The following is a 12,724-nucleotide window of genomic DNA, read 5'->3' on the forward strand; positions in this document are numbered from 1 at the left end:
GCATGGAGATGTGGAGCAAATGGATTTTTTATATATGAGGTCAAGGACATACGGAATGGACTAATGGTGAACAAGGAGTTTGAGAGAGAGGAAGTACCAAAACTTGGTAGAAATGGATTGCACTAGCAGTGGAAGTAGATTAAGTGATCAACAACATAGTGGCTTTCTGAAAACTACCAATCTAGGAGAAATCAAAAGTCACTTCATGGCTCATAGCAACAGGAGGTTTGCCAATAGGATAGCAATTCCAAGCAAAGGAAGTCTACAAGTGCCCAAAATGTGGGGCATTGGAGACAATAGCACATCTCTAGGAGTGTGATGTGGCAAAGGAGACATGAAGATATATAGCAAAGGCAGCTAGGGAACTAGGGAGCAAGTAAGACTTTAAAATACGTGAAGGAGACATCATGCAATGGTTCCCAAAGGCAAGGGGCCATGCACAAGATTGGCTTGCCAAAGGATTGGTTGTTAGGGATGTTTAGAATGGGGCACCCAAGTCATATAGGATGTTGTAGGAGCCAAGGACATGACTATAGTATGGGAGGCCCTTGGAAAAACCAAATGGGGGATATGGCATACATCCGGGGTACAGGCACTTTGGGAAGCAAGGAACCACAACCACTTTGAAGGACAAAATGCTCGGATATTGGTGATCATGGCACATTGGTGGAGGCTCACATTGGTTGTTGTTTGTCTCAGGGATATGCTGCTCTAGGAGCATGGTAAAAGAGAGGTGCTAAAAGCTTGGTGACAACAATAAACCCTTTGCTACAGAGGAGAACATGTAGGAGGTATCAAATGGAAATAGAAACACTACTGCAGCAACCCTGGTTGAAGGGCAATGATCACCATTATGTAGGAGATAATAAAATGGATTTGTTGAGAGACACTATGAGTGATTTTTTTTTTGTACTAGTCCCTAAGGGATATTGAATAATGTACATTAATGTTACACCAAATAAGGGTCATAAGATTGGGTCGAGGATATAGCCCACAATAAAAAATGCTAAAAAAATTTACTAGGGGGAACCCTTTTTGGACCTGGTAAAGCAAAACTTTTGCTATAAAACCAAAAGGATACTTAAAAATGGAGGTACTGATCCTATGTTGCTTAGTGTAATAATCAAATGATAAAAACAAAAGATTAATGGCCACCAAGTATAGGTCTTACTAGTTATTGAAAGGAATCCAAAGTATTAATTAAGCAAGGAACCATCAGGTAATGAATACTAATGGATTGTGGGAAAGAAAATAAGTTTTCAAGTATAGGATTTTCAAATGTTCCAATTTGGTAAAGGTGAAAGTTCTAAGGGATGGAATAACAAGATAACCAAATGATAAGGCTATGGATAAATTAAGGATAGGTAGCTTAATGTCTATGGTGGTACGAAATAAAAGAGAGGATGATGGTGCCCTTCAGTAAAGAACTTCTTAAAATGAGGAAATGGAGTTTGCACAACATGGGTAATTAAAGTGTTGGAGACACCTAAGAAATTAACTCAAGAAGTCAATATTAAAATTTAAAAGTATGATGGCTCTATTGCTAAAGGCCAAGACTACTCTAGAATGAGTAGTAAGATTGAAATAGAGAAGGTGCCTTTAATAGGTTTAATGAAAACTAAACAAATAAGAAGAAAAGACCACGATATATGATTTAATAAGACTTTAAATTGGAAAGACTCTCCTTAGAAGATAGGCAAGGCATGGTAAGCCTTTAGTGTTGAACCATTGACAAATATAAACTTGGTGCTATGGATGAAAATGATAAGATACTTTATAAAATGGTTTATTGTTCAATAAAGACATCAACATCTATAGGTGGTGGAGTTGTAAGACACAAATCCCTAAGCCTCAAAGTGGAGTTAAAAGTGTGCCACATGGTAGTGGTTGAAGCAGAAGTCTAACAAGTGTAATACGTTTAGATCAAAAGCTCCGACTCAGAAAATCAAGAGCAAGAATGAAACTTTGAACAAAATGCTTGAGGAATGAACATGAAACAACTAATGAATGGGTCTTTAGAAAGGGACACAAAAAGGACTGCCATATGGCAAGTGCCATGACACATGAAAGTGTTGGGACTGAATCAAGATGGAGTTCAAGATAAAGTTTGAGAAGGAGTTCAAAAAGTAGTTTGAGGAGTCCGAGATGGAGTCCAAGAAAGAGTCTGAGATGGAGCCTGAGATCGAGTTTGAGATGGAGACTAAGATTAGGTCCGAAATGGAGACCAAGATCGAGTCCGAGATGGAGACTGATACCAAGACCGAGATCAAGACCGAGACCGAGTGCAAGTAAGTGCATATAAAGGGTTCCAAAAGTATAGTAGGGAGAGTGTGGGGGTTGAACTCTAATAGAATTAATTTGGCCAAGAAAGGCTAGTGTGACCTAAGAAGGTTATACCCACATGTTGAGTATGATATAACCACTAAAAAGTCTAAGACTAAAGTGGATATAAACAAACAAACAAAGTAACTTAGTGAAGTATTCAAGAGGCAACTTTAGTTCCCTTGGGAGACGGAATAGTCGATGTTCCCAATCTAAGTGTGGGTGGCACTACCTACTTAGATATCTGGCATAGCTCATTAGAACCTCATTCTAGCCACATAGCTAGGGCACCTAAGAACAGAAGGTGGGGAGTACCCACAAAGCTTATATAGGGTTATGGTGTTTCAAAATGTTATCCCAAAGTCTTAAACTGTGGAAAGGAAAAGAAGTAGTCCTCTTGTATAGTGACCAAAGGCATAGTCACATAGTAAGAAAGTCTCAGAAGTCAATGGGACTTAATGGTTGTGCCTTTGGGCCATAACCCAATAGCAATGTTGGCAAACATGACCATAGATGAAGAAGGACTTGGTGGAGACTAAAGAAAAGATATTAGGAAATAGTGTTTTCTATGTCTCTGGGCATCCTAAGGATGCTAACATGTGATCTTGGGATGACCATTTATAAATAAATGGCTCAGCCTTTGCGAGATTAAATTATGGTACAAGTAGCTTTGGATTACTAATGAGACAAAGGTAAATGGACATAACTTTAGTGTAACAAGCTGATATATCAATGGCACCTAGGATTGGATATATAAAACACTTGGACTAAATGCAAAGCCTGAATGGTATAGATGTTATTCATGGTGGTAACATCTCCCCAAGTCAGGAAGAACACTTATGAAGGTTATGAGTGAGACTCCTCAAAGTGGTCAAAGGTGTGGTTAAATTACTAAAGTAGAATAGAAAATTTAGTTGCTTACACTATTATCCTAAGAATAATATATAATAAACATTGTAAAATGATTGAACCAATAGTACACATCTATCTTTAGGACTTCTATGAAAGAATTTCAGCCGGATATAAGGGAGAGCAGGAAGAATTATATCATGTGTTATAAATACCACCATCAACTGAGTCTAATTATTTAATTACAAGCATATAGCATCAAGAAACTATACTCTAACATCAAAGGAGGAGGAGGTTGTTACTTTTCCATGAAAATGAATAAAAAGGGAAAAAGAAAAAGAAAAAATTGAAAAAGCCATAAAGAAAGAGAGATCTAGATGATGCCAAAATTAAATTAAAACGAAAATCCCAAATCTAAGCACTCCTCAAGAATAATAAAAAAATGCCCCTCACCTCTACCAATGTAATAATGTACTGTAATGCATGGATGGAATATAGAAATGTACATATCAATTAACCTAAAAAATTTAGCCTATATACAAGAGTAAATTGTCTGAATTTAAACTAATTCAATAGCTATCAAAATCCTATTACATTAATATTAATATGCGACATCATAACCGTACAATTAGACCTCACAATATATATTGTATTTCTTGACTTTTCTTTAAAACATTTTATTTAAGTGTTAATGTGTATTAATAGTAAACTTCTTTCTTGTAAAAGCTTTTAGAAAATTCCAGGGAGGCCAACAATGTTTCCTTGGTTATCGAAATCCAGCTTGGAGCACAGCGCCGAGGAGGCATTGGGCGCGAGGCCGAAGGAGAGGAGGTCTTGGGAGGAGCAGCGGATGCTTGCCACTGCGGCCGCTGGAACTCCAAGTTCTGCCTTGAGATAGTCCGATCTCTTGTTCACCAGCGCGATATCCCGGGTGCCTGAGACACTGAAGGGCTTGCTTGGCCCTTGGTAGCCATCAACCAGGTGAAGCAAGGCCTCCAAGTTGTGCAGATCGGTCAAGCCACCATCTTCCCTCAGAAACGGAGAGATGTCGCTGCTGAGCTCAAACTCGGTGCCAACATGGGTGTAGGCCCATGGGAACCTGTGGAAGATGAGCGAGATGATGTCACAGCTGTCCTCGTTGACAATCACCCCTGGAACTTTGGGCACCAGGTCTGCGGCATTGCGTGTCTGGAGGACTTTGAGCCCGAGCTCGAGGCACCTGTTCTTGAAACCCCGGTTCCCAACTCGGCACAGCCTGGGTGGCGCGCTTGCACTCCTCAGCGCCTACGACGTGACAGAGCTTGGGCTGCCCGGGAGCAATACCCCGGTGTCCGTCTTCACGTTCTCGGCACCCTCGCCCTGGTAGAGCCCGACCAATCGCTTGATCTCCGAGTGGAGCTGCTGCCTCGCGCTCATCCCGGCCTGATCGCCGGGGACTGGAGACGTGTAGATGCTGAGAAATCCCGTCTCCACTTTCACGCCTTTGGTGTTGTGATCCGTGGGGTCGAGCCCGGTGGGGCGGAGGAGATCCTTGAGGTTCTCGATCCACTCGAGCTGCGTCACCGTCCCGCGCCAGTCGCAGCGTCCCAACCGTCGGATGGCCTCGTCCGATGTGGCAACCGCCACGAAGCCCATCCAGTTGGTGTCTGACGTCCACGAGTCGTCGCCGGGTTGGGCGTTGGAATTGGAGCGCTTGAAGAAGCTGGGCAAGCCCAGCTGCGATGTTGCGTAGAGATAGGCCGTGATTTCGTATCCCGTGCTTGGGAGTCCCACGGACTGGAGGAGCTCCTCCTTGGAGAACTTTGTGTCGCCACAGAATTCCGAGCCCTCGCTGTATTCGAAGCCGTCGTAGCAAGCCTGGGCGAATTCGCCGTATCGGATGATCTCCCGCCGGAGCCGCTCGTCGATGGAGGCGTTGGCGGGCGGGAGGAGCGGACTCCAGTGGCATGCATCCCGCCAGCCTGAGCTCAGCGCCAACTGCGTCTCCTCCAGCTCCACAACGCGCGCGCCATGACCATCTCCTTCAGATCTCTCCAACGTTCTTCTCTTGAATGAGAATGACAATGAATCTCCTTCTCTCTCCAACGTCCTTCTCTTGAATGACAGTGACAATGAAACTCGTTCCATGATCTCGATGCTCGCTCTGATGGGCTTGGACAATTTTTGATACGCCTATCGATCGATCAGCTCGTCCTTGACGAGTATGGTGTCAATGAACAGATGATCGCTTCCTAAGGAACTTCTCCCCTTGTTGTTTCTCCCTTCGTGTAGATTGCTAGTGGAATGCTGAGATTGTGGCAGAGGATTTATAGCAGTATCGCTTTCGAAGTTTGCCACCGGGTCAAAAGCATATACGAAATTCTCGCGTTGATCTCTTCAATTTCTTCTCGAATGGGAAGCATAATAGTTAAAGTTCAAACCACCAGGGTCAACTATACACAAGGAGGTATCGCGTCTTTGACCAGCAGACTTTCACTGAACTTTCACCTCTCATCCGTCCAGTAAAGCAACAAGTTGAGAGGTCGGGATCAGTGTTCTCCTCCTTTTCACCTGGTGATCAAAGGTTTAGATTGGAAGTCCTGACGCCAGGTCTCCTTGACGAATTGCCCAGAGTCTCGATCAAGGAAAGGCTCCCACGAGCGGCCACTCTGGGGCTACCACACTCTTGGAATCCCTGGGTGCTGCTGGCGATCAGGCACATGTGAACAATGAGATGGACACAGATGGATCCGACCTGGCAGGAAGAATGGATGCAGGGGCAAAAAAAGTGGTGGGGAAGAGGATTGGCTTGGGAACGGTGCAACAATGATCAAGATCTAATCACGGTGAGGGTTTTGACTCTTGTAGGGATATACCACCCCTCAATCTCCACAGATCCAACATGGAGCAGTAGTGTCTGGGCTGAGGCTTGAATTCACAGTCATTGCTCATCGAAATGAGAACTCGCGTCCCTTGCCTAAAGCACTCACATACGCAACTTGGTCGGGGATCATCTCACGAAAGTGGTCAATCGCTTGCGTCGGAATGACTACATGCAGAGATCACCAATGTTCACGACACAACGTTCGATGGGAGAATGGTGCCAGGATGGAGTTCCAGGAAACGATGTTCCTCTCGGGCATGACAGATGCCCTTGTTGGGCATTCCCCCAGCTCCATAGCTCGCACTCGGGCTCCAAGTCCCTGCTGATCTGCCGCCTGATCCTCTATAACAAACCCCTCCCTGCCACATCAGATCTCCCTGCCGAGTCATCCCTCCACGTGTTCTGCCTCATTTTGTTCTATGGGCTTGTTATTGGCTGCTAAAACGTTCAACATTCGTATCTCAAGTTCATGTCCTTTGCCTACAGATGAATGCTTACTTGAACAATGCTGAAGAAGTACGATTGAAAACAGTCTTCTGGACGGAAATGAACAAAGGAGACCTTCAGGTAGGCAGCTCACGTTTGTCCTGCCAGCACATTTTAAAACTCGCAGCAAAAGCTGCACAAGCTGCTGCTCTGTCTGCAATTTCGTCTGGAACTGGATCCGCCGCTGACATCTCTGCTGCTGCTGCCGCTGCCGTTGCGAGCTCCAAAAGGTTTGTGCATTTCCACGAAGCAACTCTTGTTTGTTCCTCACGCCATTGCACTAGGAAGTATTGAAATAAGGCTTGCAATACAAAGCAAATTCAAAACCAGAGCAAACAACACAGTCCGCAACTGCCAGATACTCCTGCTATCATCGAGGAATCGGCCAACCCCATGCATACAAACATCGCTCACTACAGCTACATCATCGATCTCCTCAGCTGCACCGCACACCCTTGTGGCCAAGGAGCTCAAGAAGGGAAACAATGCAAGCAAATTGTTTGTGTCATGGAATAGCAAAATGTAAAGTAAGTTTTCAAATCAACATATTTACAAGATTCGGTCCAATGAACTTCAAGGAGGCTTCTCGAACCAAAACTCTATAGGCCATTGCAAGCGTGCCACCTTTCAGATATATGTGCCAAACAGAGCTTGGTCCTACTGATTAGCGTGAGGCCTCCGTAAAAGAATGAGTTTGTAAAAGTTCACCACCGTGATCGTGATGGAAGAAAGACGGGCTCTACTGCTTGGTGTCCTTAAACCACCAGTTTGCTGGAACTCCAAGTTCTGCCTTGAGATAGTCCGATCTCTTGTTCACCAGCGCGATATCCCGGGTGCCTGAGACACTGAAGGGCTTGCTCGGCCCTTGGTAGCCATCAACCAGGTGAAGCAAGGCCTCCAAGTTGTGCAGATCGGTCAAGCCACCATCTTCCCTCAGAAACGGAGAGATGTCGCTGCTGAGCTCAAACTCGGTGCCAACATGGGTGTAGGCCCATGGGAACCTGTGGAAGATGAGCGAGATGATGTCACAGCTGTCCTCGTTGACAATCACCCCTGGAACTTTGGGCACCAGGTCTGCGGCATTGCGTGTCTGGAGGACTTTGAGCCCGAGCTCGAGGCACCTGTTCTTGAAACCCCGGTTCCCAACTCGGGGTGCCGAGAACGTGAAGACGGACACCGGGCTATTGCTCCCGGGCAGCCCAAGCTCTGTCACGTCGTAGGCGCTGAGGAGTGCAAGCGCGCCACCCAGGCTGTGGCCCGTGAACGTCATACTCAGCTGCTCGCCCTGGTAGAGCCCGACCAATCGTTTGATCTCCGAGTGGAGCTGCTGCCTCGCGCTCATCCCGGCCTGATCGCCGGGGACTGGAGACGTGTAGATGCTGAGAAATCCCGTCTCCACTTTCACGCCTTTGGTGTTGTGATCCGTGGGGTCGAGCCCGGTGGGGCGGAGGAGATCCTTGAGGTTCTCGATCCACTCGAGCTGCGTCACCGTCCCGCGCCAGGCCACCACAATGTCGCGGCGTCCCAACCGTCGGATGGCCTCGTCCGACGTGGCAACCGCCACGAAGCCCATCCAGTTGGTGTCTGACGTCCACGAGTCGTCGCCGGGTTGGGCGTTGGAATTGGAGCGCTTGAAGAAGCTGGGCAAGCCCAGCTGCGATGTTGCGTAGAGATAGGCCGTGATTTCGTATCCTGTGCTTGGGAGTCCCACGGACTGGAGGAGCTCCTCCTTGGAGAACTTTGTGTCTCCACAGAATTCCGAGCCCTCGCTGTATTCGAAGCCGTCGTAGCAAGCCTGGGCGAATTCGCCGTATCGGATGATCTCCCGCCGGAGCCGCTCGTCGATGGAAGCGTTGGCGGGCGGGAGGAGCGGACTCCAGTGGCATGCATCCCGCCAGCCTGAGCTCAGCGCCAACTGCGTCTCCTCCAGCTCCACAACGCGCGCGCCATGACCATCTCCTTCAGATCTCTCCAACGTTCTTCTCTTGAATGAGAATGACAATGAATCTCCTTCTCTCTCCAACGTCCTTCTCTTGAATGACAGTGACAATGAAACTCGTTCCATGATCTCGATGCTCTCTCCCGAGGCTTTGATGGGCTTGGACAATTTTTGATATGCCTATCGATCGATCAGCTCCTCCTTGGCGAGTATGGTTGCAATGAATCAGATTATCGGCTTCCTAAAGAACTTCTCCCCTTGTTGTTTCTCCCTTCGTTTAGATTGCTGGTGGAATGCTGAGATTGTGGCAGAGGATTTATAGTAGTATCGCTTTCGAAGTTTGCCACCGGGTCAAAAGCATATACGAAATTCTCGCGTTGATCTCTTCAATTTCTTCTCGAATGGGAAGCATAATAGTCAAAGTTCAAACCACCAGGGTCAACTATACACAAGGAGTTATCGCGTCTTTGACCAGCAGACTTTCACTGAGCTTTCACTCTTGACTCTCATCCCTTCAGTAAAGCAGTTGCGAGGTCGGGATCACTGTTCTCCTTCTCACTTGGCGATCATAGGTGTAAATTGGAAGTCCTGACGCCAGATACTTAATCATCTCCTTGACGAACAGCCTAGAGTCTCGATCAAGGAAAGGCTCCCAAGAGCAGCCCATCACACTCTAGGGCCACCACACTCTGGGGCCACCACACTCTTGGAATCCTTGGCTGCTGCTAGTGATTATGGGTAGACAACAATGAGCCTGTAGAACAAAGTGAGGTGGCATATGTGGATGATGAGAAGGTGCATCGTTAAGCCAATTTTACAAATTAGATATACTTCTTAAAAGTTCACCACCGTGTCGCATTGATCTCATGGAAAACATAACAGTCAAAGTTCAAACCACCAGGGTCAACTATACGCAAGTAGGTATACGTCTTTGACCAGCAGACTTTCACTGAAAACTTTCACTCTTCACTCTCATCTTTCCACTAAAGCAACTAGTTGTGAGGTTAGGACACTATTCTCCTCCTTTTCACTTGGGGATCAAAGGTGTAAATTGGAAGTTCTAATGCCAGGTACTTGATCATCTCCTTGATGAACTGCCTAGAGTCTCGATCGATCGAAGAAAGGCTCCCAAGAGTGGGCCATCACACTCTGGGGCCACCACACTCTTGGAATTCACCAGGTGAAACAGCCAGAGATTCCAAGACTGTGGTGTCCCCAGAGTGTGATGGCGCTGCTCTTGGTAGCCTTTCCTCAATCGAGACTCTAGGCGGTTCGTCAAGGAGATGATCAAGTACCTGGCGTCAGGACTTCCAATCTACACCTTTGATCCCCAAGTGAAAAGGAGGAGAACAGTGTCCTGACCTCACAACCAATTGCTTTAGTGGACAGATGAGAGTGAAGAGTGAAAGTTTTCAGTGAAAGTCTGCTGGTCAAAGACGCGACACCTCCTTGCGTATAGTTGACCCTGGTGGTTTGAACTTTGACTGTTATGTTTTCCATGAGATCAACGCGAGAATTTCGTATATGCTTTTGACCCGGTGGCAAACTTCGAAAGCAATACTGCTATAAATCCTCTGCCACAATCTCAGCATTCCAGCAGCAATCTACACGAAGGGAGAAACAACAAAGGGAGCGATAATCTGATTCATACTAGCCAAGGAGGAGCTGATCGATCGATAGGCGTATCAAAAATTGTCCAAGCCCATCAAAGCCCCGGGAGCAAGCATCGAGATCATGGCACGAGTTTCATTGTCACTGTCATTCAAGAGAAGGACGTTGGAGAGAGAAGGAGATTCATTGTCATTCTCATTCAAGAGAAGAACGTTGGAGAGATCTGAAGGAGATGGTCATGGCGCGCGCGTTGTGGAGCTGGAGGAGACGCAGTTGGCGCTGAGCTCAGGCTGGCGGGATGCATGCCACTGGAGTCCGCTCCTCCCGCCCGCCAACGCTTCCATCGACAAGCGGCTCCGGCGGGAGATCATCCGATACGGCGAATTCGCGCAGGCTTGCTACGACGGCTTCGAATACAGCGAGGGCTCGGAATTCTGTGGAGACACAAAGTTCTCCAAGGAGGAGCTCCTCCAATCCGTGGGACTCCCAAGCACGGGATACGAAATCACGGCCTATCTCTACGCAACATCGCAGCTGGGCTTGCCCAGCTTCTTCAAGCGCTCCAATTCCAACGCCCAACCCGGCGACGACTCGTGGACGTCGGACACCAACTGGATGGGCTTCGTGGCGGTTGCCACGTCGGACGAGGCCATCCGACGGTTGGGACGCCGCGACATTGTGGTGGCCTGGCGCGGGACGGTGACGCAGCTCGAGTGGATCGAGAACCTCAAGGATCTCCTCCGCCCCACCGGGCTCGACCCCACGGATCACAACACCAAAGGCGTGAAAGTGGAGACGGGATTTCTCAGCATCTACACGTCTCCAGTCCCCGGCGATCAGGCCGGGATGAGCGCGAGGCAGCAGCTCCACTCGGAGATCAAGCGATTGGTCGGGCTCTACCAGGGCGAGCAGCTGAGTATGACGTTCACGGGCCACAGCCTGGGTGGCGCGCTTGCACTCCTCAGCGCCTACGACGTGACAGAGCTTGGGCTGCCCGGGAGCAATACCCCGGTGTCCGTCTTCACATTCTCGGCACCCCGAGTTGGGAATCGGGGTTTCAAGAACCGGTGCCTCGAGCTCGGGCTCAAAGTCCTCCAGACACGCAATGCCGCAGACCTGGTGCCCAAAGTTCCAGGGGTGATTGTCAACGAGGACAGCAGTGATATCATCTCGCTCATCTTCCACAGGTTCCCATGGGCCTACACCCATGTTGGCACCGAGTTTGAGCTCAGCAGCGACATCTCTCCGTTTCTGAGGGAAGATGGTGGCTTGACCGATCTGCACAACTTGGAGGCCTTGCTTCACCTGGTTGATGGCTACCAAGGGCCGAGCAAGCCCTTCAGTATCTCGGGCACCCGGGATATCGCACTGGTGAACAAGAGATCGGACTATCTCAAGGCAGAGCTTGGAGTTCCAGCAAACTGGTGGTTTAAGGACACCAAGCAGTAGAGCCCGTCTTTCTTCCATCACGATCACGGTGGTGGACTTTTACAAACTCATTCTTTTACAGAGGCCTCACGCTGATCAGTAGGACCAAGCTCTGTTTGGCACGTATATCTGAAAGGTGGCACGCTTGCAATGGCTTATAGAGTTTTGGTTTGGGTCATTCGATTGAATTTTGTAAATATCTTGATTTGAAAATTTTAGTTTACATTTTGCTACAAACAATTTGCTTGCATTGTTTCCCTTCTTGAGCTCCTTGGCCACAAGGGAGTGAGCGATGATGCAGCTGTAGTGAGTGATGTTTGGAAGCATGGTTGGCTGATTCCTCAGGAGCTAGCAGGAGTATCTGGCAGTTGTGGGCTGTGTTGTTTGCTCTGGTTTTGAATTTGCTCTGTATTGCAAGCCTTACTTCAACAATATATATACTTCCTAGTGAGGAACAAACAAGACTTCCTTCGTGGAAATGCACAAACCTATTGAGAGAATATTCGTGATTCCCTCTTAGGTCAAGTTGACTCGTCATGTCTATTCATTCTCTCATTAGTCAATAAAAGAAACGCCGAGCAGTCAGCAGCGTTCATTCTCTTATAGAGAATGAACAAACACGACGGGTCAAGTTGACCTAAGCGGAATCACGAATATTCCCTCAATACTCCCTGAGCTCGCAATACTTCGTTTCTTCACGCCCAGAGCTTGTACATGTTGCAACACTGCTGGTGGAAGTGCCTTCGTGAATATATCTGCCACCATCTCCGTGGTAGCACAGTAGACGAGTTCCACTTTCTTCACCGCTACCTGTTCACGAATAAAATGAAACAGAACCTGGATGTGTTTTGTCCTACGATGAAATCTTGGATTCTTCGTCAAGGCAATAGCTCCTTGATTGTCGCAATGCAGAACCGTTGCCTCCCCTTGCTCGTAGCTTAGACTGTTCAGCAGAGTCCTGAGCCAAAGAATTTCCTTGGCTGCTTGGGTCATCCCGATATACTCAGCCTCTGTGCTCGAGAGAGCCACGATTGGCTGCCGCTGGCTGCTCCATGTAACTGCTGCGCTGCCCAGGCTGAAGACGTAGCCAGAAGTTGATTTACGCTGATCAACTTCCCCTGCCCAGTCTGCATCCGAGAATCCCTGCAGCTTGAGTTGAGGCTGCTCTTGTTTTGTGTAGCACAAAACATAATCGGCTGTCCCCTTCAGGTAACGAAACACGCGCT

The 12,724-nt window shown here is 47.7% G+C and overlaps 3 protein-coding genes across 3 annotated transcripts; 1 reads left to right on the forward strand and 2 right to left on the reverse strand.

Moving 5' to 3' along the window:
* Positions 1-3,900: 3,900 nt before the first annotated feature.
* On the reverse strand, positions 3,901-5,298 carry LOC112345208 (phospholipase A1-Igamma1, chloroplastic-like). The gene is made up of 2 exons (XM_024671531.1): positions 4,495-5,298; positions 3,901-4,359 (listed from the first exon to the last, which is right to left on the reverse strand). The coding sequence occupies exons 1-2, from the start codon at positions 5,296-5,298 to the stop codon at positions 3,901-3,903; spliced, it is 1,263 nt and encodes a 420-aa protein (XP_024527299.1).
* Positions 5,299-7,259: 1,961 nt separating this feature from the next.
* LOC112345209 (phospholipase A1-Igamma1, chloroplastic-like) lies at positions 7,260-8,585 on the reverse strand. The gene has a single exon (XM_024671532.1). The coding sequence runs from the start codon at positions 8,583-8,585 to the stop codon at positions 7,260-7,262; it is 1,326 nt and encodes a 441-aa protein (XP_024527300.1).
* Positions 8,586-10,193: 1,608 nt separating this feature from the next.
* On the forward strand, positions 10,194-11,519 carry LOC112345210 (phospholipase A1-Igamma1, chloroplastic-like). The gene has a single exon (XM_024671534.1). It carries the CDS (start codon positions 10,194-10,196, stop codon positions 11,517-11,519), a length of 1,326 nt encoding a protein of 441 aa, XP_024527302.1.
* Positions 11,520-12,724: the final 1,205 nt, after the last annotated feature.

Source organism: Selaginella moellendorffii, unplaced genomic scaffold (genome assembly GCF_000143415.4).
Source record: "Selaginella moellendorffii unplaced genomic scaffold, v1.0 SELMOscaffold_7, whole genome shotgun sequence".
NCBI classification, from domain to species: Eukaryota; Viridiplantae; Streptophyta; class Lycopodiopsida; order Selaginellales; family Selaginellaceae; genus Selaginella; species Selaginella moellendorffii.